Source organism: Gobius niger (assembly GCF_951799975.1).
Source record: "Gobius niger genome assembly, chromosome: 11".
NCBI lineage: Eukaryota > Metazoa > Chordata > Actinopteri > Gobiiformes > Gobiidae > Gobius > Gobius niger.
Genome location: NC_136862.1, coordinates 22,744,116 through 22,767,132, shown reverse-complemented (window position 1 = coordinate 22,767,132; position 23,017 = coordinate 22,744,116). Strand labels below are relative to the sequence as shown.

Below are 23,017 nucleotides of genomic sequence, written 5' to 3'. Positions count from 1 at the left end.
TAATGCTCCTTTTTCATGCCTTAATGTACTGAACATTTACAAAGGTTTCCATAAAATCCCAAATCTACTTTTTGTTCATTAGTTATTGTTTTTTTTAATGCATTTTCATCACATTTTTGCCACATTTTCATTGCTTTTCGGCATTTTTCAGTTGATCTTTTGTGGACTTTTTTGTCACACATTTGCATCACTTTTTCATCCACTTTTTGTCTCATTTTTGACACTTTCTTCAAGAAAGCTTTAAGATTTGGGTAAAGCCAAACTGGAGAAAATGTGAACATTCCTGCTGCTGGCTACTTGAAGTACTTGAAGTTAGTGTTTGAAATTGTATAATATCATAAAATAAATAATATACTTTAATATAACCTTTTGTAAAATACAGGACTGCTGAACCTTTGGTGCCCCACAAAGCCACAAACACTTTTTTAAGCTTCTCTGTTTGACCACTGACACTAATGGTAGAGCCATCATGTAATGTCTTTATCAGTTAGCCCTTACTTCAATCAAACCGTTTTACCCCAAACTGTAAAGTAAATCAAAGGCAACATGCATCCACTTAATAACATTCATCGACTCAACTAACATGTGGAATTTTTGGTAATATAATAAAAGGTTTCTGAAAAACCAATTAGTGCTCTGTAATATCATTCATTTTTGATTTGCTGAACTAGTCTGTGACCTGTTGTTCACCCACAATCACAGCCCCTAAAGCTGGTTTGGTCTGCGCTCTAATGGACTGAGCTCGGGGACAGCGCTGACGACTGGACTGTGTTTCCTGTCACTGGGAAATTCAAATTGACAAGTCAAACCAGTTAATGCAATGTTGAAGCTAAAGCAATGAAAACTCAATGATGCCGATGTAAGGTAAAGTAGATCTTCAAGAATAGAGAAGATATATTAAAGCAGTAAATCATACAAATGTATACACAATATTTGATTAGTGAAATAAATCCTTATGGTCCTCTCGGTTATTGTGAATGCAGGTGAAGGGGAAATTGTATTTACTGTACATTGTAGTTTATTGGAAAATATTTATTACAATAGTACGTCCATTCCCACAATGCCATCAGATTTTCTTGACCAGATTATTATATGATTTCAACCCATCTGTGTACAGCTTTTCTCAATAGGAGACATTGTTCTGATACAAACACACACTTCCCTAAAAACTACACACTGTATTCTGTCATCTAGGATTTGGTGATTATCTGTCAGACCGTGTTTAATCCAATTGTCTTGTTGACATTCAGACCAACCCCAGTCTTTTCACCAGACAATCTCAGACCCCCTGAAACACATGTCTCGTTAGTTGTTCCGTTACCTGCCATGGAATCTGTCCGGGCGTGGCCTCGTCCCCTCCCACGATCCTGTGATCCGTGTTCCCATCCCCCGTCATGTTTGGCATTGTCGGACTGGACCACACTGTGGTGTTCCCCTCCTCTTCTTCTTCAAACACCGTCGCCTGATCCCCCTGATAATCCGATGGGACGTCCACTGCTGAACCCTCTGCCACATGCGACGGCTTTGAATCGTTTGTATCCGTGTCGTAGTACTCATAGAACATGGTCAGATTCAAGTCAAAAACATAATCGTGGCTTGAAGCGTTATTTCTTGAAGCTGAGTTTGACGTCCGTGGGGTTAGGATCGATCTGGAGCCACTGGAGGTGTGCACTAGACCGCAGCTAAATGGTTCTGGGGAAATTACAAGAAAAAAGAAAAACACTTTATTAAAGATTTAAGAGCCGATCAAACACAATCGCTGTCCGAGTGGCCCATGAATACACAATGAAGCTGCATTAAATATTTATGCCCAGCCTAAAGCTGCTATTAGTGTCTCCAATGTGTCAATTTTTTTGCTGAAGCATGTGGATTTGGAAAAAAGGGGTGACTGTAGTATCACTGTTAGAAGATGTAGTACAAGTAGTAGCATCCAGTGTAGTAAGTTTCACTTCAGTATTGGTTGTTGAAATACAGCAAGTGATGTAGTAAATGAGCGCTATTGTGTAGACTGTGCCTATAACAAATGAATGTATTTTTCCTCTAAGCACAATTATATTGAAATATCTGGCAAGGGATCTCTACTATTACAATCACTGCAAATACAGTACTAACGTCCCTGCTCCTCCAACTAATACAGCCACTACTCAGAACCCAACTAGGCATCCCAGAGTGTTGCATTGTATGTCACATTGTCTTCCTTCTCCTCCCCGCGTTTTTGCCGCACAGCAGGGTCTGAAGCAAGCAGCTCCATTTTGAGCAATCTATTGTAAGGTGTCCTCTGTTGTGACTTTGGCAGCTCACGTGTCTTCATTCATCAAGCGCTTATTGGGGTCGCTGAAGAGTTAACTCTCGTGGCTATCTTTGCCACTGATTCTTCTGCACTTCTCATCACATGACCAAGCTAAGGCAGACAAGTCATCTACGTTGCCAATTGTTTCCTAGTTTCCCTGTGTTACAGTCTTTCCATTTTTGCCTTTGCACCACACACCCTTCCTAACAAGTAACTGTATTTAGTGTGTGTGATGGCACTTCTGTCTCACCTGTGGGCAGACAGCTCCTGTGATCTGGGCCCAGCTCGTATCCAGGAGCGCACAGGCACACAACACGCTGCTCCTTCATCTCACAGAAATGAGAACAGCCGCCATTGTCCACTGAGCACTGCTTAGCGACCACTAGAAACAGATATCGCAAGTCAACATGAGTCTTCCAATCATCCTTTCACACACGAATCATCTTTCAGTTCAGTTCTTGTAACATTTAAGTAGATATACAACGATCCAGTAGTTGTTCGTTTCAGCTTCAAAAGGTCAAACCTCACCATGTCCAATCTTACCAATCTCACAGTTTTTGCCGCTGAAGGATGGTTTGCACCAGCAGATGTAGGAGCTGACCCCGTCCTGACAGACTCCTCCGTTTTGGCAGGGAGGAGGGTCACACTGGTCCCCATCTGCACCAAACACATGACACATCAATAACTGTAGAACCATTACGCAGCCGGATAAAGTTATGTCTTACCAACGTAACCGGCCCAGAACTCCATCTGCCAAGCAACAAAAAGATCATTCACAGTGGCGCATAGTCCAACTTGCAATGGTAATAGAAATGTACTTCCACTCAGAGATCTCTACTCATAACTCAGACTTTTATTCAAATTTCAACCGTACCAAACCAGCCATTCGATGCTCTTAAATGAGATTCATTCATATTATTTTCTTTGAACTTACAGTTTTCTCGTTATTTTCGAAACACTCTCTGGCCTCCTCCATGGTGCACGTCTCCTCCTTGCACTCGCGCTCCAGATTGTCCTTCTGCAGTACCTCTTCGAGATGGCCGCTGTTGTATCTGCGAGGCCGACTCAGGACCGCATTGGCCGACTGCTGCGGCACGAAGACAGATTCTGCAAAAGACCAAAAACAAACAAACATTGTCAGTTTCATGTTTTCTATTGTCTCTTGCTTCTGATCAAGTGTTGTCTGGCGCAGTTTTATATTGGCTTTGACCTGTTTCGACCCAATCCTTAAGTGCTTCAAGACAAACAGGAGGCATCTGGGATGGCAAGTAAAGGCTGATTGCCACAAAGTAACTGAAAGGTGAAATACGAACCTTTCACAAACATATTGACAGCTAAAACAGATAATGAAGCAGTCAGCTGTAAAGAAATCAAGTCACAGCTTTCGAAAGTGTATATAATGAAAAGCTCATCCTTTGCCTGAAGATTACAGCTCTTACTTTACCTGCGTTTGTTGGTGTGATTTCAGTGCCCTTAACACACAAGTCTAGTAGAGACCCAGCAACAAACACCAGTAAACAATAAACTCCAACCATTGTGCCTCCGTCAGTGCTACTTCAAATGTCAGGAATCAAGAGCGATCCATGGCTCCAAAGTACAGCCAGTGTTTACTCTCTGGAGCTGCTGCAACATTATGTTTGTCCTCGACGCGGGGGTTTATGTGCTGGGAAACGAAAGACAGCAAAATGATTAACCAAGGTACCCACAATTCAATTGAAAGAACTTGTTTTTTCTGGATTTTAAAAAAATCAAGTTTCAAAGTCAACGTGGAAGACCAACCTGCAGCTCTCATACATGGCCTCATCACCGGCAGCTCTTCCCCAATCATCCAATCACAGTCCCATCTCATCTTGCGCCAGCCAATCCCCGCAGCTGCCCATTCCTGCTTCAGCCATTCATCGCCCAGGATCCCCTTCTTAAGCTTCCTCGTCCATCGCTCTGGCCGCCCCAGGTCTCATCCTCTACCACCATCAATGTCCAGACTCTAGGGGAACACTTTGTAAATCATTCATCATCGTGTATTTCATATCGTTAATTCAATCTTCCTCCGGGGTCAGAGCAAAAGTTAGGGTTTGACCTGTAAATGTTACTATTTGCATTGACGGGTGCATAGGTGTGTTTTCATTGTCCACTGTCTCTCATAACATTTGCTTTGTGGCAGATGGGGCTCTGCGGTGTCCAAATAGTAAGAAAGGAGCAAAAACTTGTATAAAATTGTCCGAAAATAAAACAGCTTCTAGATAGAACTGCAAAGGAGGAGTCCAAGTGCCAAAAGTAGCACCGTGTTGTACCACATTATAAGAATCATTGACTCCCTCTTCAGGCAGTTACACACAATCTGTGCCCTAAGCAAAAGCACATAAAGCATGTGGAGCTTAGGCTACATGGTGTTTCAGCTTTTCCCTTATGCTACTAGGACAACATATTGCCCGTAATCGTTCTTGCATACATAGTGGACCAGTGGTGTGTGTGTGTGCGTGTGTGTGTGTGCATGCGTGCAGTGTATGCGCAGTTGACATTGACATGGCCAGATGTGTATCATACCGCCTGTCATCATGAGTTTTATCTGATAATCGGCTTAAGGAAAAGAAACAAGCGTATTTTCTAATATTTGTGAGGATTTCCCTAACATTATGCAACTCAACCTTCAGGATTATCCACGAATGACAACTTGACCAGCTCTGAAACGTACCTTACATAAGTTTTCAAATGTAACAGACTGAGACGTAAACCCTCCGGCTCGTTTCGGGCGTGCTCCGCTCTGGACCAAGATCGATCTGAAAGCTTTTGAATTATTGTGGGTTAAAAATAGGCTTGACATTTCGCACACAACGAAGCGGAGCCATTCGCAATCTGCTTATGGGCAATTTACATTCACCATTAGAAATATGCATGCATGAGGAGGCCTGATGAGAAGAAAACTAGACCCCGTTTGTGTCTAATATACAAACTGCATTGGAGATGGTTTTCAATTTTTCAAGTGTGTAAACAGAGTAACATCCCATCATCCTTATTAAATGTATATATCTATTCATTTTATTGAAAAAGGACAGTGCAAATTCTGAAATGTGTTTTTATTTCTATCAAGCTGTGCTGTGAGGGTGTTCACCTCAACAATAAACTGGACTGGTCCCACAACACCAACTGGAACACCAACTTCCCTGTACAGGAAGGGCCAAAGTCGCCTCCACCTTCTGAGGAGACTGAGGTCCTTCGGAGTGAGCAGGCCTCTGCTCAGGACTTTTTATGACTCTGTGGTAGCCTCTGCTCTCCACTACGCTGCCGTGTGCTGGGCCCCGAGCAGCACAGAGCGGGACAAGAACAGACTGAACAAGCTGGTCAGGAGGGCCAGCTCCGTCCTGGGCTGCCCCCTGGGTTCTGTGGAGGAGGTGAGGGACAGGAGGGTGTTAGCCAAGCTCACCTCCATCATGGACAACACCTCCCACCCACTGCACGGGATTGTAGAAGAGCTGAGCAGCTCTCTCAGTGGCAGACTGAGACACCCTCAGTGCAGGACGGAGCGCTACCGCAAAGCCTTCATCCCCACTGCTGTCAGACTGTACAATAAGACTGTAAAGTAACATGTGCAATAATCTCTAATAAGCTCCACTTTATTAACTCTGAGTGATCTTCTTGAACGCCGACTGTAACAAGTGAATTTCTCCTTTGTGAGATCAATAAAGGATTATCTTATCTTAAGATCCAGAGATCCTTTGAGATTTACTTTTCAAATCGCAATTTTGATTAGATTTTCACCCAACCCCAGAAACTTTACTCAGCTCTCTCTCAATTATTGGTATTCGACTATTATATAGTGCAATACCAGACAAATATATTATACGAGACAGGCACATTTTTTGCAAACACAACCTAAAACAAAGACACATGGTTACATAAAGATGCACAGAAGTTCAGTTATAGTCATAAGTTTCCTAATTTAGTTCCATTTTAGCCTTGTTTGGTCCTGATTTATCGATCTATCTATTATTATTATTATTTATTTTTTTCAGTTTTGACACCAAATGCTGACAAAACAAAATTACACTCTGCACTGGTATTTACTGAAACGCACTGTGATAAAATAGTTGTGTATTTCAGTAACATTCGTAACATTGCAGCCCCAGTCAAAACCCTCCCACTCCCATCACCATATGGGCCAAAACAGTCAATGCTGCACTGGAGGTTGTTTGACGAGACGGAGATTTACTCGCTCAGGAGCTGTGGACAAATCAGCCTGAGTGACGGCCAGGGCAGCAGGCCTTGAGCCAAAAAACATGTCGCCCGGCAACAGTAGCCTTGTGGCTCCTTATTGGACGTGGGTGATTTAGGCGTCTCTGGCTCAGGGAGGAGTGAGGGGAGGGGGCAGGTGCACGGAGATCTGGCTAAGTGCACGTTATGTAAGTCAACCGGCGATGTCGAAGATATCAGTTCCTGCAATTAGCGCGTCCTCCACCTCTTTGGAAATAATTAATACTGAATGGGGACAGGTTTATGACTCGGGATGATAGGTCAGTGATGGAGGACAGCCTGAATAAATAAAAAACAAAACAAAAGGAAATGTCTCAGTTTGGTTTTTGGCAAGACCTTAATCAGGTTAAGCTTGGCTGACTAACTCTCATTATGTAGAGTAAAACAGGCTATGCTGCGCCATAGGGATTATTCCAGATTATTAAATGGTTATAGATATAAAAACTTACTGCTGAGTAAATAGTTAACTTTTCTTGCCATAACACTTTTGAAGCCCTCTCCACTCTATGTATTGCTCTATTGACTCCAGTTTAATCTCGGCTCTGCTGCAGGACTCCCCCCGGCCATCCATCTTTCCGCTGGTGGTATAAATACAGGAGATGAAGACTTTGGGCAGCAGATTGGGTCAATAGCTCTTTTTCATGTCCCCTTCTCATCAGTCAATAAAGACAGGCTTCACTGGGACAGAGTTGTCATGCAGATGTTTTAACCTCGACGCGGGGTTCACGGTTAAATGTCACGGCTCCATTAGCGCCGTCCACCCCTGAGCACCACCTGCCGCGAAGCAAATGTTATGAGAGACAATGGACAATGGAAACACCGACACCTATGCCACTGTCGATGCAAATAGTAACATTTACAGGACAAACCCTGACTTTTGTTGCCAAAGAAATTACATTTTGAGGATCGGACCTAATGGATGAACGTTTGTGAAGGCATACTATTCATCAAGTTAAATTGTCGACTGGACTGGGTAAACTGAGTTGCAGACGTTTGGCTTCTATTCACAGAAGCTTCTTCTCAGCTCTTGTCTTGTGTGACACTGTACTGGACTGTACTGGACTGTACTGGACTGTGCTGGACTGTACTGGACTGTACTGGACTGTACTGGACTGTACTGGATTGTACTGGACTGTACTGGACTGTACTGGACTGTACTGGACTGTACTGGACTGTACTGGACTGTACTGGATTGTACTGGACTGTACTGGACTGTACTAGACTGTACTGGACTGTACTGGACTGGACTGGACTGGACTGGACTGGATTGTACTGGACTGTACTGGACTGTACTGGATTGTACTGGACTGTACTGGACTGTACTGGACTGTACTGGACTGTACTGGATTGTACTGGACTGTACTGGACTGTACTAGACTGTACTGGACTGTACTGGACTGTACTGGATTGTACTGGACTGTACTGGACTGGACTGGACTGGACTGGACTGGATTGTACTGGATTGTACTGGACTGGACCACAAGAGCTAAGAAGCTTCACTGTAATGGATGAGAGGTGAAACATTCTGTGTTTGCATGTTCTACTCATACCTGCATCTAAGCTTCCTTCGGGAACTAAGGTTTCCCCTATCACTAAAAACATGTACAATAGGCCAGAATGAGTGAGAGTGCATTTGAGTGTGCGAGTGCCGGACAGCAGATGCCAATTAGCCCAAGGCTACAATCCGGTGTGGTGTGTTCATTAACATGCACTGTCCCAACCAAATAAAAGCTAGAAATAAATATCTCTGTGACTAAAGGGCTAAAGGGCTCACCCCAGACATACATTCATCCACTTTTATGGCACTGACATCTGTCATCTCAGCTACCACTTGTATCAGAGTACACGACTATAATTGCAATGTAAATTATTGATTATTTATGCTTTTCAATCAATATACCCCAGCTATATAGTTTTTATTATCACATTGCCACAGTTTATTTCATGCATTCATTATCTAAAACCAGCCGGCTGTTGCTTATGCTGTAGTTAACTGTAAACAGCTGATCCTTCAGTGAGCAATGGCTTAGACTGGTGCACTGTTTCATTAGTTTAATTTGAAGTGAGCTGAAACGCATGGCTGCAAACAGTGCCATGTATCGCAAATATCCATCATGACATAGTTGGCAACTAAAACAATGGGAGGGAACAAACCAGCATCTCCCTTGGTGCCTCATATGTGCAGCGTTTGCTAGTTCAGTTTAATTTCTGGGCTAAGTGCGCACCATGTCAGTGAAAAACGGAAACAAGCCTGCAACAACAAAAACAAGTGCAGGATAAACCACTGCAGAACCAAGAGCTGAGGGAGGCATGATCCTTAAAGATAATTTATGACCAAACTATTCCACCAATTGTATTGTATTGTGCCATAAATCACAGGGAAAGCCACATGCACAATTCTGTTTTTCCAAAAGGTTATCACTATCCCTCAGCCCGGACCCCTGTTGTAGTTTTGAGGAACTGAAAAGGTTATGATTGTGTGAGTTTGATACTTTGTGCTGCTGATGATGATGAGAGAAAGGGTCATATGAGGCTGGTTTGGACCCGAGCAGCTGGTCCCAGAGCAGTAATCCTCTGGGGTACGGCAACAGAGCAGGGTCATGTGTGTGTGATCCCGTCTGCTGCTTCACTGAAGTGGCTCCGCTCCAAAAAACATCTACAAGCAGAGAAACAGAGCAAAGGAAACCATCCTCCTGCAGGACCTTTGGGGTTTTAACTTTATCTTTACAAAAGGTAAATGCTGGCCAAGTCATAACTATACTGGGCTTGACTTTAAAGCCACAACACGTAACATTTCACCCAATAAATAGGATAGAAAACAAGCATTTAGTTAGTTACGGAGATTTTTTTCAAATCTTTGACACATATCTTCAATGTAAATGAACGAATGAATGAAGTAAATGAACCAAAACATGTGTTTTTTCTATGAGCAGCTCACCTCTCCTCACATCTGTAACTTTACTGGGAGCGGGACGTTTTCAGCTCGTCTCCATGGAGACGTCGGTGAAACAGTATAATCCAAATGTTACGCAGTGTGTCTTTAACATGAACAGACTAGCCAAACATACTGTAGGCAGATTTCTAATTTGATTATTGACTTTGGCCATCCATCCATTTTCTTCCGCTTTATCCGGGGCCGGGTCGCGGGGGCAGCAGTCTCAGCAGAGATGCCCAAACTTCCCGGTCCACACACACCTCCTCCAGCTGTTTTGGGGGGACCCCGAGGCGACACCAGGCCAGACTTTGGCCAGTTAAAGTTAATAATACCTGCAGCAGATCTAATTTTGTGCACTATAAGAAAATTAAACATGACCATCTATTATAGGTTATCATTAGGGATGTAACGATGCCAATAAGCCTATGAACCATTTTAAGAAAGTAGGGATCTAGTTGCCCCTGACACGGCTTTTTACCTTTGTTACTGTCCAGTGGCTTAAACTTCTGTTGTACCTGTACCAAAGGCACATCCTGTTAGTATCTGGAGCACTTACAAGCTTTATATTTAAGTATGGGTGATGTTTTATCTTCGTATAATGTGTTTTCATGTTTTGGCTAGTTCTCAGAATTGCAAGAATTGATTTGATTTTCGATTTTAAGTTCCCGATTTAGAATATTTACATAATGAATAAGAGATGTTTCTTTAATAATAACATCTGCATTTTTGTCCTTGTAACAAGCTGTAACTGTTGTCTCAGGAAGAGAACCTTACATTACAAAAAATATTTAAAGACAAGAAAATGAACTTTTTATTAATTCGTTTGACTGTGTTTTATAAACATCTGTATTTTTGTCCTTGTATCAGACTGACTATTCTTTTACTTTTTACATCGATCCACACGGTAAGCAGTTTAAATCGAATGAAAAAAGAACACTGAACTCAAGGTATCTAGATCAATATAAGGATTCAGGAGTCCTTGAGACGACACAAGCCTGTTTCTGGACGTGCACGTGTTTTGCCCTGGTACAAACACTATAGTAATTGAGGAATTATCCGTACATTAGTATAAAACTTTGAATAATATATTAATGACTCTGCTGTTATGCTTTATTCAAACGGCACCTTCCCTTCAAGTCTGTAATGTAGGAAGTCAGTTATATATATATTTCTATAAAAAGGGATTTTGTGCCCCAGGTGCTGCTAGGTTGGAAGGTAATTATAGTTTCACCCCAAGTCATTTTTGGTGTGTTTAATTGTTGTGTACTTCTTCCTTCTATCTGTGCAGGATATGACTTCCTTTGTGTATAAATGATGCTCTACAAATAAACTTTCCTTGCTCTACACAGAATAAAACAGAGTCCGACAGCTGTGGTTTGACCTGGTTTCTAATGCTTCCAATCAAACAGTCCATAATAGAAATAAAAAAAGGACTTTTTGGGACATGTGTGAACATAAGCAAAGCCTTATGTCACAGACGTGTTGCACAAGAGTGAGTGAGTGCTGGAACGTGAGGCCATGTAAAAGAGTCAGCAGGAGATTTGAATAGGCAGAGTGAGGTGGGGAGGTCACGTCTGACTCAGCCTGAGTTTCAATAAGACTAGACATGTTTTACATAAAGGGACCATATACAATACTGCTCTTACAAAATATTATAAAGTGCATATTGAAATAAAAGTATTACCATGAAGACAGAACATTACTAATCCCACAATTTACACTAATTTTACATATTGTCATAAATATTTTGCATTAAAACGTTTTCTGCATTGGTAGGTTTGTGGCAGCAGAACCCTGTGTATTTCTGGCATCATTATCTTGTTTTCACCAGTAAAGTCTGGGTTGTTGTGCAAGCTAATAATTATCATGGTATTTCCATCCAACTAATACCATGTTATTACTCTGCTTTGTGACCAAACCCATGTTTTTTTTCCAAAATGGTTATACTAAAAATAACAATTATATTTTACATTGTTGTGGAAATAGATTCTCGGAGTGGCTCGTCACCAGAGAGCGACTGGGGGAGAACCAATAAAGCAAAGTAAACGTTCAAGACATATGTATTAAACAAAACAAGGAATTGAGTTGTTTTCCTTTGTCTACTACTCAGTGTAGGCCAGAGTATCTTTCTCCCTGAAATACAAATTCAAGCCAAATGTTGCTGGATGAAGTTGCTGGATGAATAAGGAAAAGATTTGTAATTGAGAGGATTTTCCTGTGATTGATGTTGCCTAATTTGAGACCACTCTGCCACGTTCTTTCCCCCTGAGTAAAAAAAGAAAAAAGCCGTTTTACTGCCTGCATGGATTGACTAATTGATCAATACAAGTTCATTTGCATGTGGAGAGATCGCTGACTGTGCATCTGCTGGTATTGGGTGGGGACAACCTTGTGAATATGGTGACCTTTGTTAAGTCAGTGACATCCAGCATAAAAGATGAGCGGCCTCAAGACAAAGAAAAGCCCCTTGTGAAGCTAGTTTAGACAGTACGTGAAGACGCTGGTAAAACTAGATCTCATTTTATTACTGACCCTCTCGTTCAATATTTCATACATTTATAAAAGTCTCATTTGTGATCTGGACAAATACAACATTGAAACTTCTCTCTTTCAGACATCTTCTTCTTTTACATTTCTTTCCTGGGATCTATAAAGACAGGGTAAAACTGCAGACTAAGCTCTAACTATTGTTTCCTGTACTCATCTAACCCCACAGCTCTTGCATTTATTCACTGCAGTGTAAGTTTCTGCTGCAACGTGGTGGGCCTCTTGACGCCACTGAATTACCATATAGACATTATGATGGACAACAAACACTTACAGGGCAGTTTTGAAAGATATTATTAAGTGTTGCCGCTATTTATACCTAACTTACAAAGACAAAACAAAGTGGGAGGTAATTAATGCCCTATAATTACTGATCACAGTAAATGATGAGTTACAAACAGGCTATTAACTTTTTATTTTAAACCTCTTACCACCCGCTGAGTGCATTTTCTTGAGTTCGGCTTTACCCAAATCTAAAGGCTTCTCCACTGAAGACCTACAAAACTGATCGTGACTTTTTTGTTGCATTGTTGCCACATTTTGTTGTGTTTTCATAGTTTTTTGTCTGGTTGTCATAGTTTTTTCTTTTCATTACGTTTCGGACGTCTTATTTTTGTCGCTTTTCCGGCACGTTCTTGTTGCTCTTCTGTTGCTTCTTTGTCACTTTTTTGTGGCTATAATACTTTTTAATTGTGTTTTTGTCTCTCTTTTGTTGCTTTTTTTGGGTTATATTTTCATCCTCGTTTGTGTAGCTATTCTGACGACGCTTTTGCTTTTATATTTGGGTACTTTCATTATAGGCTTACATGACATTGAGTGCTTCATTTACATCCTGTTAAAAAAAAATAATAATAAACCAGACAATTAAATGGACTAACAGGCCTAACAATGAACATCCTGGTCATGTTTCTTACTTTTATTGGTCCACGCCTGAGCACACGTGCCACCTCTCTTTGTCTCCATGGGCGTGCCTTTGGCGGGTGCACTTGGCCCCATCCTTTTCCTGTACCAGATATTACAGTCGCAGCCAGTAAAGGTAGTGGTACGGGTCGGTCCCCCCCCCCACACACACCTCCCAGTCGCTGTGCAGCAGAGCAGAGGACGAGGAGGAGGAGGAGGAGACCACGGGGAGGGACGGAGTTGGACCGCTGCCACCACCGAGCTCCCGGCGCTGGGTTAGAGAGAGCGACACAAAACAGAGGAAGAGGATGAGAAAGTGAGGACCGCATCTCGCACCTGAAGTTTTGATCTGAGCAGCGTGGAGGACGCGAGGGAGCCCCATGAGCGGGAAACTGAGATCGAAAGAGGATAAAGATGCGTCCAAAGGTCAGTGCTGTTGTGAAGATGACACCGGTGTTGCTTTTGTTGTGTGCGCTGAAAAAGCTCCCATTGTCCTGTGAGTGAGGGGGGCGAAATCATCCGCACTTTCGTAAATTGGACCGCAAACTAAATTTACAAGGCGCTGATGACTTAAAGTGGGGTTTATTGTCCAAGATGTAACAATCAGACGCACTTTCCCGTGTTAAAACGAGCGTTTAGAAGCTGCCAGGAGCGTCAGTCCCAGCGCATCTCTTTACGCCGCGCGCTCACAGTCAGCCTCGTTTGTCTGGTTTAAGAGCAAAACCGATAGCAGTCACTTCTGTGGAGCTTTGGTGCGTCTCTCGTCTCATTTAAGCCGCCGACACAGCGCTCAAACAGCCACAAATTCATTTTCCTTCCCTCCGGACGGCCATAAATCGACGCGCGATGAGCCGCAAAGGAACCTGGGAAACTACATCACCATGGAGACGGCCAGGGTGTTGCCCGCGAGACGAGCGCAATAATCATATCTGCTGTATGATACATTATGATACGTGTCAGTTTATCTAAATGATCTGGATGTAACCTGCAGTGAAAATAGCCTGGTTTTATGATTGCGATCTGATTTAATTAGAAGGTGATTATAGGGTTAAATAGATTGGCAATAGTGCAGGGGTATCCACAGTGGGGTCCAAGGAAGCTTGCTTTAATTTTTTTTTTTTTTTTTTTTTTTTTTAACAGTCATTACTAATTTTTATTGTCTTAAGTAGGCTAGTAAAAAATAATGACAAATTCCTTGAGCTTGTGATTTCCATTCACAAAATGCTTGTTCAGGCCAATTATAATGAAAATGTCAGTGTTTCAATTCATTGAGTAACTATAGTAGTGCTTCTCTCTGAAAGAAGGTGTGGTTACTCGGCCCATTGAACAAGGCTAGAACCCTGCGGCCAAGGGGCCAAATCAGGGTCCTCAAGCAGGGCTGGGCGATGTGGACAAAAATGAACATCTCAATATATTTGGGGTCTTTGTCGATATCAGTAACGAAGCAATATTTTTCCAAACCATCAGAAATATGCAAAAATGTGCTGCCAACATCTGAATTTAAATCGCTTTGTCACTCAAACAGAGAATTGTGCTGAACAGACTATAATTGTCCTTATATTTTCCCACATTTCCCCCTGTTTTTTCTTAATTTTCTTTCCAATGTATCACCATTTTTTATGTATGCATAAATTGCCCACCTCTACCCCAAGCCCATCTGGCCCAGAGACAGTCCCAAACAGTTGTTCTGCATTTACTTCCATGAAAAAGTTGTTTGTTGTCTGCCTTTGATCATAAATAACGAAGAATATACTTCAAATTTGTGTGAGCAGAAAGTTAATTTAGATAAGACTTTGTTGATCTCACAGTTTCATTCAGCCTGAGAGCCTACATAATTCATTTTGTTTCATTTTAGAGGCGCTGACCCTAAAGTGTCTGTTGAGAAATACTTTAGCCCTTGGGCGAATGTAATTGGTGACCACTGGCCTATAGGATCCGCAGTTGTACCAACACATATAAAACAGTTTATCTTTATCTCACATTGTAGAGTCACACTGAAGGCATTTTAGATAAGAAACCCCTTTGCACGATAAGTCTAAAATCCATGTAACAGTTATTGTGCTATTGATTTGCGGTCATGCCACCAACGCTTTTGTACGATGTGAATCAACAATACAAAAGTAACTCAGTCTTGCATACAGGCTCAATCGCATATACAGTAATTTGTCTGAGATTCTCTGTCACTGTTAACAACATAAAAATGTGAACAAGGCTCGTACTGGACCAAAAGTCCCAAATATCGACAACAGCAACGAGCCAAAGCCACACAGTAAATCCATATTGCAATTAAGATCTGATTAGGTCGACTCTAATCACTTCTGCCAAGACTTACAATCAGACTTCACTTCCCATGTAAACGATCCGACACCACAGTACACTTTTCACTTTCATACTTCACACAACTAAATGCCCATTGTCTGTAACTTTTAATACCTACACTGTCACTTTTTTCAAAACAATGTGACCACAACTAACTTTTTTTTGCCTATTGTGATAATCCCGGCATCAAAAACCATGCCTTGTGCGCCGTGTATCGAAATGTGCAGTGCCCTGTGATTCCCAGTGCAATAGTTTAAAACCACAGTACCCCAGAGCTTTGAGTTGCTGCAGTACTAATAATAATCCGCCCAGAATCCAATATTCCAGCCGCAGTAGCAGTAGCAGCAGCAGTATTAACCGTGTGCGGTGCTATCCCTGATTTGTCACAATGGCAGAGTTGCGGAGTCAGCTACATTTAGGGCTCCAACATGCGGTAACCAAGATGTGATTACTCTCCACTGGTGTTAAGGGCCAGAGTGCGTGAATAAGTACAACCACTGAACAGTTTAATCAATCAATATTACACACAAGCCGCCGCAGGGCCATTGTTTCTGCATCTAGGGCTTCCGGGGACCCGCTTTATTGAGCCAAGCACATTGTTTACAACCCTCGTGAGAGACATGTTTTCTTATTTCTATGAGGTTGTTGCTGACAAGGCTACGCGGGTTTAGAGGAAAGAGAAACCGGCGCAGTGAAAAGAGGCGGAAAGGAAAATGAAGAGAAATATGTGCATTATGTTGAGAGTGCTCCGAGTAATATGCGCGAGGTTTCACAAGGCCAAAAGTTTCAATTTAAAGCAGTGAGCAGAAATATTGCTGAGTTTGAGAAGTGTATTGTAAAGCATTTCGATTGTTCAGTGTTTGCTGAGCTGGGCTGGGATATATGTATATTGTATCAGTATGGTGGGTTAAAGGTGCATTATAGTGCTGCAGTGGACAAACACAATTGCAGTACCAAGAGCTGGTTCACTTTAGAAATGCACCGATCCAGCTTCTTAACTGGGGTTTGGGTATCTGCCGATATCTGATGTTTACCGATACCAAGAGACTTTTATAAAAGTGGCATTCTCTGAGTGAAAATGTCATTGACTCTTGTCCATTGTAAGATCAATAAAGTCAAATTTTATTGTCATGTTACAGAAAATTATCAAATATATCTATTGATAAACTCTTGGATAAACATTTAACTTGGATGACTTTTCTACGCTAAATATCCTTGGGTAAATGACAGGCTTTAGGTTACATTAATAAAAACAACTCACATGAAGTGATCTGATCATTACAAATATGTTAGTTATTTCTTTAATTAAAATACATATAATTGGCTTCAGGAGTGGTTATTTTATTTTATTAGGCTTTAGGTATTTCTATCATAGTTTCTGTCCCAGCTTTGATTCGTTTTTATTAGCATTAGCATGCCCCCGCTAGCTTTAGCATCCTATAGCTAACCGCAGATTTTTGCATGGCGATCAAAAAATACATTTTCGGTTCTTAGCTTTACAATGGCATACAGCATCCCCATATTCACTTACATTTAGGTGGTAAAAGTTGTGTTTTTAAGGCATTGAGAGCCAAAGCTAGTGTAGCCGATACCCGATATCGTATTTTTTCCAGTATCGGCTCCGATATCCAATACCATTATTGAATCGTGCGTCCCCAGTTCGCTTATTGCCCACTACATTTTAGAGGGAGGAACTACTGAGCTACAAAATTTAAAAAAAAGATAAGTAAAAGAAGAAGAAAAAATATGATATCTTTCGTTTTGATGCATGTTGGTGCTGCAGTGACAGAATTAAAAGTTATCAAAAATTACTATTACAAGTTACTTGGTTGGAACAAATTTAACAGAAATGGTGTTTTATGGAATAATTATTGTTCTGTTTTTTGGTTCTAGATGATGAATATTTTAGTATAGGTGTCAAAAAAAGTATTGTCCACGCTTCGTTATTGTAAACCAAGTATCGTTAAAGTACTGGTATCGTATAATAAATGTAGCGGTACCCAGCCCTAATAAGGAAAGGGCTAAATTGTAAAATAGCAAATGAAATGAATTGTGACTTTTTGCTGCACATTTAACCTCTTAATCCCCGCCTGAACTGAGCACATTTTCTCCAGTTTGGCTTAACCCAAATCGGAAAGCTTCTTGAAAAAAGACGTCCAAATAGCAACAAAAATGAGATGAAGATAAGGACAAAAAGGCAACATAAGAGTGACAAAAACGTGACAAACAGTGATGAAAATGTGGCAAAAATGTGCTAAAAAAAATTCCAAAAAGTGACGACAACGCGAGGAGACAGATCCATTTAGATGAGTTTTGTTGGTCTAAGCTTTCAAATGAGGTGTTACAGTGGCCTATAAGATTTGGGTAAAGCTGAACTCAAGAAATGTGCTCGCTTAAGTCGCACATCCAATATATAAAGTTAGATTATAAGAGTCGTGAAACAACTAGTTCACATCTAACACACTATTGCTTCATTGTAATGTATAGCAGTCGTCGGATTCCGGAAACGCTTCTTGTTTTATATGCTCTGTGCCACTAATCCCAGAATTCATAGCTGCCTTGGCGTCATTGTCTCGTGCTCTATTAAACCACTCAGCCTCATGCTTCCAGGGGGTGCATTGGCCCACTTTTCTCTGGAGTCTTGACCCTGTCCGTAACCACTGGGGTATACTATTGAGTGGCAATGCCAACTTTTCGCCTCATGACTTGAATTATTGAGCAAGCTGTTTCCCTCTAAAAACAAATTACATAAGAACTTAGTCACTGTGCAGCTTTTGACCTGCTCCTAAAACAACAATAACACAATGATGGCGTTTTTAGGCCTCAAGTATGCCATGAGTTTAATAAACAGCCCACTCGTAGCTTTCACAAAACACAATATCTATCATACAGTATCTCAGTCTATTCAGAAGTGCACTTACTCAAGGTATTATCAGGCCGAGTATAGTTTTGAAAAATATACAGCACATTTTAACATGTACTGTCCCATGTGCATGTGGAGGAAAAATGCCTTGATTTCCGAAACACTTGCAACTTTCCCCTCAATTAATCCATCGCTGTTATGTCATATCGAGCTGCTATACTGGCGTGAGTCACTCTCTAAATCATTTAACACTAACTACACTATTGAATTTCCTCATATCTGGTCAAATTGGCTTCCATACGGCAGCGGTAATGCCTTAATCTCTTCTCTTTCCCCATGTGAAATCATTACGGATTTCTTGTAATGACGCTGATTAAAAGTTTTGTACGATCTCATTAACCTTTTGATCAGGGTAAGCTCTGTCTCAAACAGAGACATGATTAATCTGAGTGGAAGAGCATGAGGTGAAAGGGAAATAGTCAGCAAGCATTTGAGTCATTTAAGAAAGATGCAAAGTTTTAATGGAGATTGATTTGAAAGCCGAGCAAGTGTACTCCTGAGTTACAGGGGTTTAGTTAGAAGTGTTCCTTATTAACATACAAATTGATTTGCCTTTTCCTGAAAATCTCTAGGTTATTTGCAAAATGACATCTAGTTTGGTTGAAAAGTTTTTATTTCTTTACAAAAGTTTGGTTAATTATTCAAGAGTGAGTCTGTGTTGTAACTTGTCCATTGCTTTTTGAGTTTCTGAGGTTCTCAACTGCCTATGAAGTGGGTCGTGGGGCCACTGTTAGTGAGTTGTGGGCCTTTGTCAAAACAACCTGATGTCTTTTGATAGTCAGCATTTTGGTTAGTGCTTGAGTCGACAGAAACAATATTGCATTTTTATATACAGTGGGAAGAAAAAGTGAGTACACCGTGTGGAATTTCTCACATTTCTGCTTAAATTGGTCATTAAATGTGGTCTGATCTTCTTCAATATCATAAGAATGAATAAACAGTGTTTACTGCTTTAACTAATACCACCCAAACATTTACATTTGATCATATTTTTAATGGCCATAACATATAAACATTCACAGGACAGGGAGGAATAAGTAAGTAAACCGCCTGAATCTCGCTGAACTGCAGCAGTTTTGTAAAGAGGAACGGTCCAAGATTCATCCTGAGCGTTGTGAGCGTCTAATCTGAAACTACAGGAAACCAGTTGTTGTTGCAAAAGAAGGATGAGCCAGCTATTTAATACAGGGGTGTAATCACTTATTCACATGCTGTTATGAATGTCTCAGGTCTTTCTGCAAAATGTTGTGATAAACTTGTGAATTAATTTATCTATTGATGATAATAGCACATTGTCCAGGCCCTGAGGCAACAAAACAGCCCCACACCATGATTCTCCTGCTCCATACGTCACAGTGGGGATAAGGCTTTGATGTTGATGTGCTGTTCCATTTTTGCAAACCAAAGTTGAACAGAGAGGAACACACAACGTCATGTGTGAAGGACAAATGGAACAGCACATCAACATCAAAACCCTGTCCTCACTGTGAAGCATGGAGCAGGAGAATCGTGGTGTGGGGCTGTTTTGTTGACTCGGGGCCTGGACAACGTGATATCATCAATAGATAAATGAATTCACAAGTTTATCAAGATATTTGCCGGAAAGACCAGAGACATTCACAACAGCATGGAAAAAGTGAGTGAACCCTTGTATTAAATAACTGGCTGATCCTTCTTTTGCAGCAATTATCGCTTTTTTGTTGTTGCAGATTAGACGTTCACAACGATCAGGATGAATCTTGGACCGTTCCTCTTTACAAAACTGCTGCAGTTCAGTGAGATTCAGGCGGTTTACTTACTTATTCCTCCGTCTCCTGTGAATGTTTACATGCTATGGCCAATAAAAATATGATAAAATCTAAATGTTTCAGTGGTGTTAGTTAATGCACACACTGTTTACTCATTTTTAGGATTTTGATGAAGATCAGACCACATTTTATGAACAATTTAGAATTTAGGTAGAATTTAGGCAGAAATGTGAGAAATTCCAAACGGTCACTTTTTCTTCCCACTGTATACCAGTCATCCCAAGCATCTAGAGCATCATGGTCTTTATCGTGGCCCTTATCAATGCGACGTCTCAACCAGAGGCCCTGATAAAAATGTTTCTTTTTAGTTTTAGAGAAAAGACATGCACATCCACTGCTCAAACCAGTGTGCTGGATCAAAAACAGTGCAGTGCAGCACTCTTTACTTTACATTTGAAAAGAGATTTAAGATTTAAGTAGATTGTTCATCCTCCCTCAGTGTACTGCAAAAAGATGTTGCATCAAAATATAAAGTATTTTTTACAGCAAACCTACAGACTTGTTTGCAACACTGACATTCACTTCGAACCCCGCGAAAGTTGTGAGACGGGTTTAATTACTCTAAGGAATGGTAGAAATGCCTTTGGAAAATGGACCACAGCTAACAATTAAACATATAGGTCTATGATCTTTTTTTTCTGAATTAAAATACTTTTACTGATTATTCATGTGATACTTAACCTCTTAACCCCCGCCTTAACCGAGTAGATTTTGTCCAGTTCAGCTTTACCCAAGTCCACAAGATCACAGCCTATAGGCCAGCGTAACGCCTCATTTGAAAGCTAAGACCTACAAAAGTAACCTTTTTTATAGCTTTTTTGTTGGGTTTTCATCACATTTTTGTTTTCAGCTTTCTGTTGCGTTTTAGTCACACATTTTTGTTTGTCGCTTTTTTTTTATCCCGTTTTTGTCGCTTATTTTAATCCTTGTTCATCTAATTTTGGTCACTATTTAGTCACTTTTTTTTAAAGAAGCTTTTAGGTTTGGGTAAAGCCAAACTGGGAAACATGTGTTCAGTTAAAGCGGGGTATGCTGTGTATCTGAACAGTCTGCCTGTAGCTTTACTTATAAAACGTCTCCCTCTCGTGGTAAGTCCGTAGAATTACAGCTAGTGAATAAACGCCCCTCCTCCCCCTCCTCCTCCTCCTCTTCCTCCTCCTCCTCCTCGTGCCTCCACCGCGCGGTGCCATAGCTGTAGTTTTTACTCCGGTGATGACTGTGGCCTTGCTCCAAAGGTCTGGCCCGTTCACTTCTGCCAAAACTGTTCTGGCAGCAGAGCGGCCTCCTCTGAGCCAAATAGACGTGAAGCTGCGGTGCGTAATGAAGTGAGAGAGACAGTTAGGACCAGATTTACAGCAGGGCCAAGAACAAGGGGAGGGCTCTCACTCCATTTCAGAAGTCTCTTTCACACTCAGAGTAATTCAGAAATGATTCACAGATGAAATATACTATAGCAAAAGTAAAACATACTGTAGATCGCTTTAGTTTTTATCTGTCAACCAAAACATGTATTATTATTGAATCATTTTTATTTAGCTTTCATCTTGTTTTTTTTTTATTTTTTATTACTTTCCCCAAAAACAATGACGCTGATTGAAAAAGCAGTTAAATCTTGTGTGTAATTTACCGGGGATTATGTATTGGTCTGTGCTGCAGCTGATTATATTTTGATTAATGCGGAGCCTCAGAGATCATTGAACCGTAGGTGGGAAACAAATGAGCATTCGAGCACACAGCAAGACAGTTGTTTTGTTATCACACAAAGCCTTTCTGCATTATCTAATTATAAACACGATTCAATGGCTTAATAATAAGTTTCCATTATGCAACAGGTCTGCCCAATTTTGGATAACAAAAAACATAATTATGATTGTTCTGACAAGTATATTGCAATTACATTTGCCGTTTATATTTTAAGAATAAATTAAGAGGGAAGAGCACATTAAAGAACTTTATTGGAGCGTTTACATTTGAGAAAGGCCTTGAAGTGTGAACCTCCAAATTAGGGCTGGGCGATATGGACCAAAAGTAATTTCCCGATATTTAGGTTGAATATCGATGTGTGATATGCATCGCGATATTTTTCCGCAAAGTGAGAGCTGTGAAATTAAATGTTAAGTCAAAGTCAAAGCCAAACACGAGTAGTTTTATTGAAAAATCACTACAAAATGGAAACATAAACACTGTATAACAAAGCTCCTTAAATAGATAGATAGATAGATAGATAGATAGATAGATAGATAGATAGATAGATAGATAGATAGATAGATAGATAGATAGATAGATAGATAGATAGATAGATAGATAGATAGATAGATAGATAGATAGATAGATGGATAGATGATACTTTATTGATTAAGGTGCACATTTAAATGAATAAAAATAGCCTATAAAATAAAATAGTTCAATCTTTTTTCTGAGGGCAGAACAAAATGAAGTGCTCAGTTTTGCCTGACGCAGGTATTACAGTGCAAGTTTGAACTATATCGATATATGCGATATGGTCTAATTCCATATGTCATTTTAAAATGTATTGATTTATCTTCAATATCGATATATCGCCCCGGCCCTACTCCAAACTAATACAAGATCCACATGCAATAAAACAGATCTACGCTTCAGGGTTAGCAGGTTTCGTGGTAAATCCTTATGGAGACAGATTTATTTATTTGTTATTTGAGAATGTCGATTTTTGAGTCGACAGAATCTGAATTATTTTACTGGCCATTGTTATGAACAGATTCACAAGTAGGATTTTTGTGCAACATGAAACATAAAACATATAACACATAACTTAGACAAATAACAACTATAAAACATAAAAACTATAAGACTCTAAGGCCATGCATAAGAAGATTCAATTTAAACTATGGTAAAGACAGTAAAAATTTGAGGTAGAACAACAGCGTGAGTATTTACAGACGTGCAGCAGATCTGAGTGTGGAGATGCCACATAGTCATAGTGCAATAGAGCAGTGCAAATGGCTGGACGGGTTATTACGTTCATGAGTTTGATACAGATAATCATGCAGCCTGATGGAAGAATA

General features: G+C 40.6%; 2 protein-coding genes across 3 annotated transcripts in view; one reads left to right on the top strand and one right to left on the bottom strand.

Annotated features, from left to right (window-relative positions):
* Nucleotides 1-23,017, bottom strand: part of f9b (coagulation factor IXb) — a 33,481-nt gene that overhangs the window by 904 nt on the left and 9,560 nt on the right. The window contains exons 1-6 of one of the 2 annotated variants that reach the window (XM_079565752.1): nucleotides 3,735-3,849; nucleotides 3,225-3,397; nucleotides 3,016-3,040; nucleotides 2,834-2,947; nucleotides 2,541-2,672; nucleotides 1,322-1,692 (exon numbers count right to left, since the gene is read on the bottom strand). In XM_079565752.1, coding sequence (XP_079421878.1) covers nucleotides 1,322-1,692; nucleotides 2,541-2,672; nucleotides 2,834-2,947; nucleotides 3,016-3,040; nucleotides 3,225-3,397; nucleotides 3,735-3,825 — 906 coding nt within the window. In that variant the 5' untranslated portion in view covers nucleotides 3,826-3,849. Of the gene's footprint in view, nucleotides 1-1,321; nucleotides 1,693-2,540; nucleotides 2,673-2,833; nucleotides 2,948-3,015; nucleotides 3,041-3,224; nucleotides 3,398-3,734; nucleotides 3,850-23,017 lie in introns of those variants that run through there. The other variant, XM_079565753.1, reaches the window with a different exon arrangement.
* The window catches only part of fgf13b (fibroblast growth factor 13b), a 47,087-nt gene continuing 37,200 nt past the window's right edge, over nucleotides 13,131-23,017 (top strand). The window contains exon 1 of the mRNA XM_079565763.1: nucleotides 13,131-13,346. Coding sequence (XP_079421889.1) covers nucleotides 13,301-13,346 — 46 coding nt within the window. The 5' untranslated portion in view covers nucleotides 13,131-13,300. The remainder of the gene's footprint in view (nucleotides 13,347-23,017) is intronic.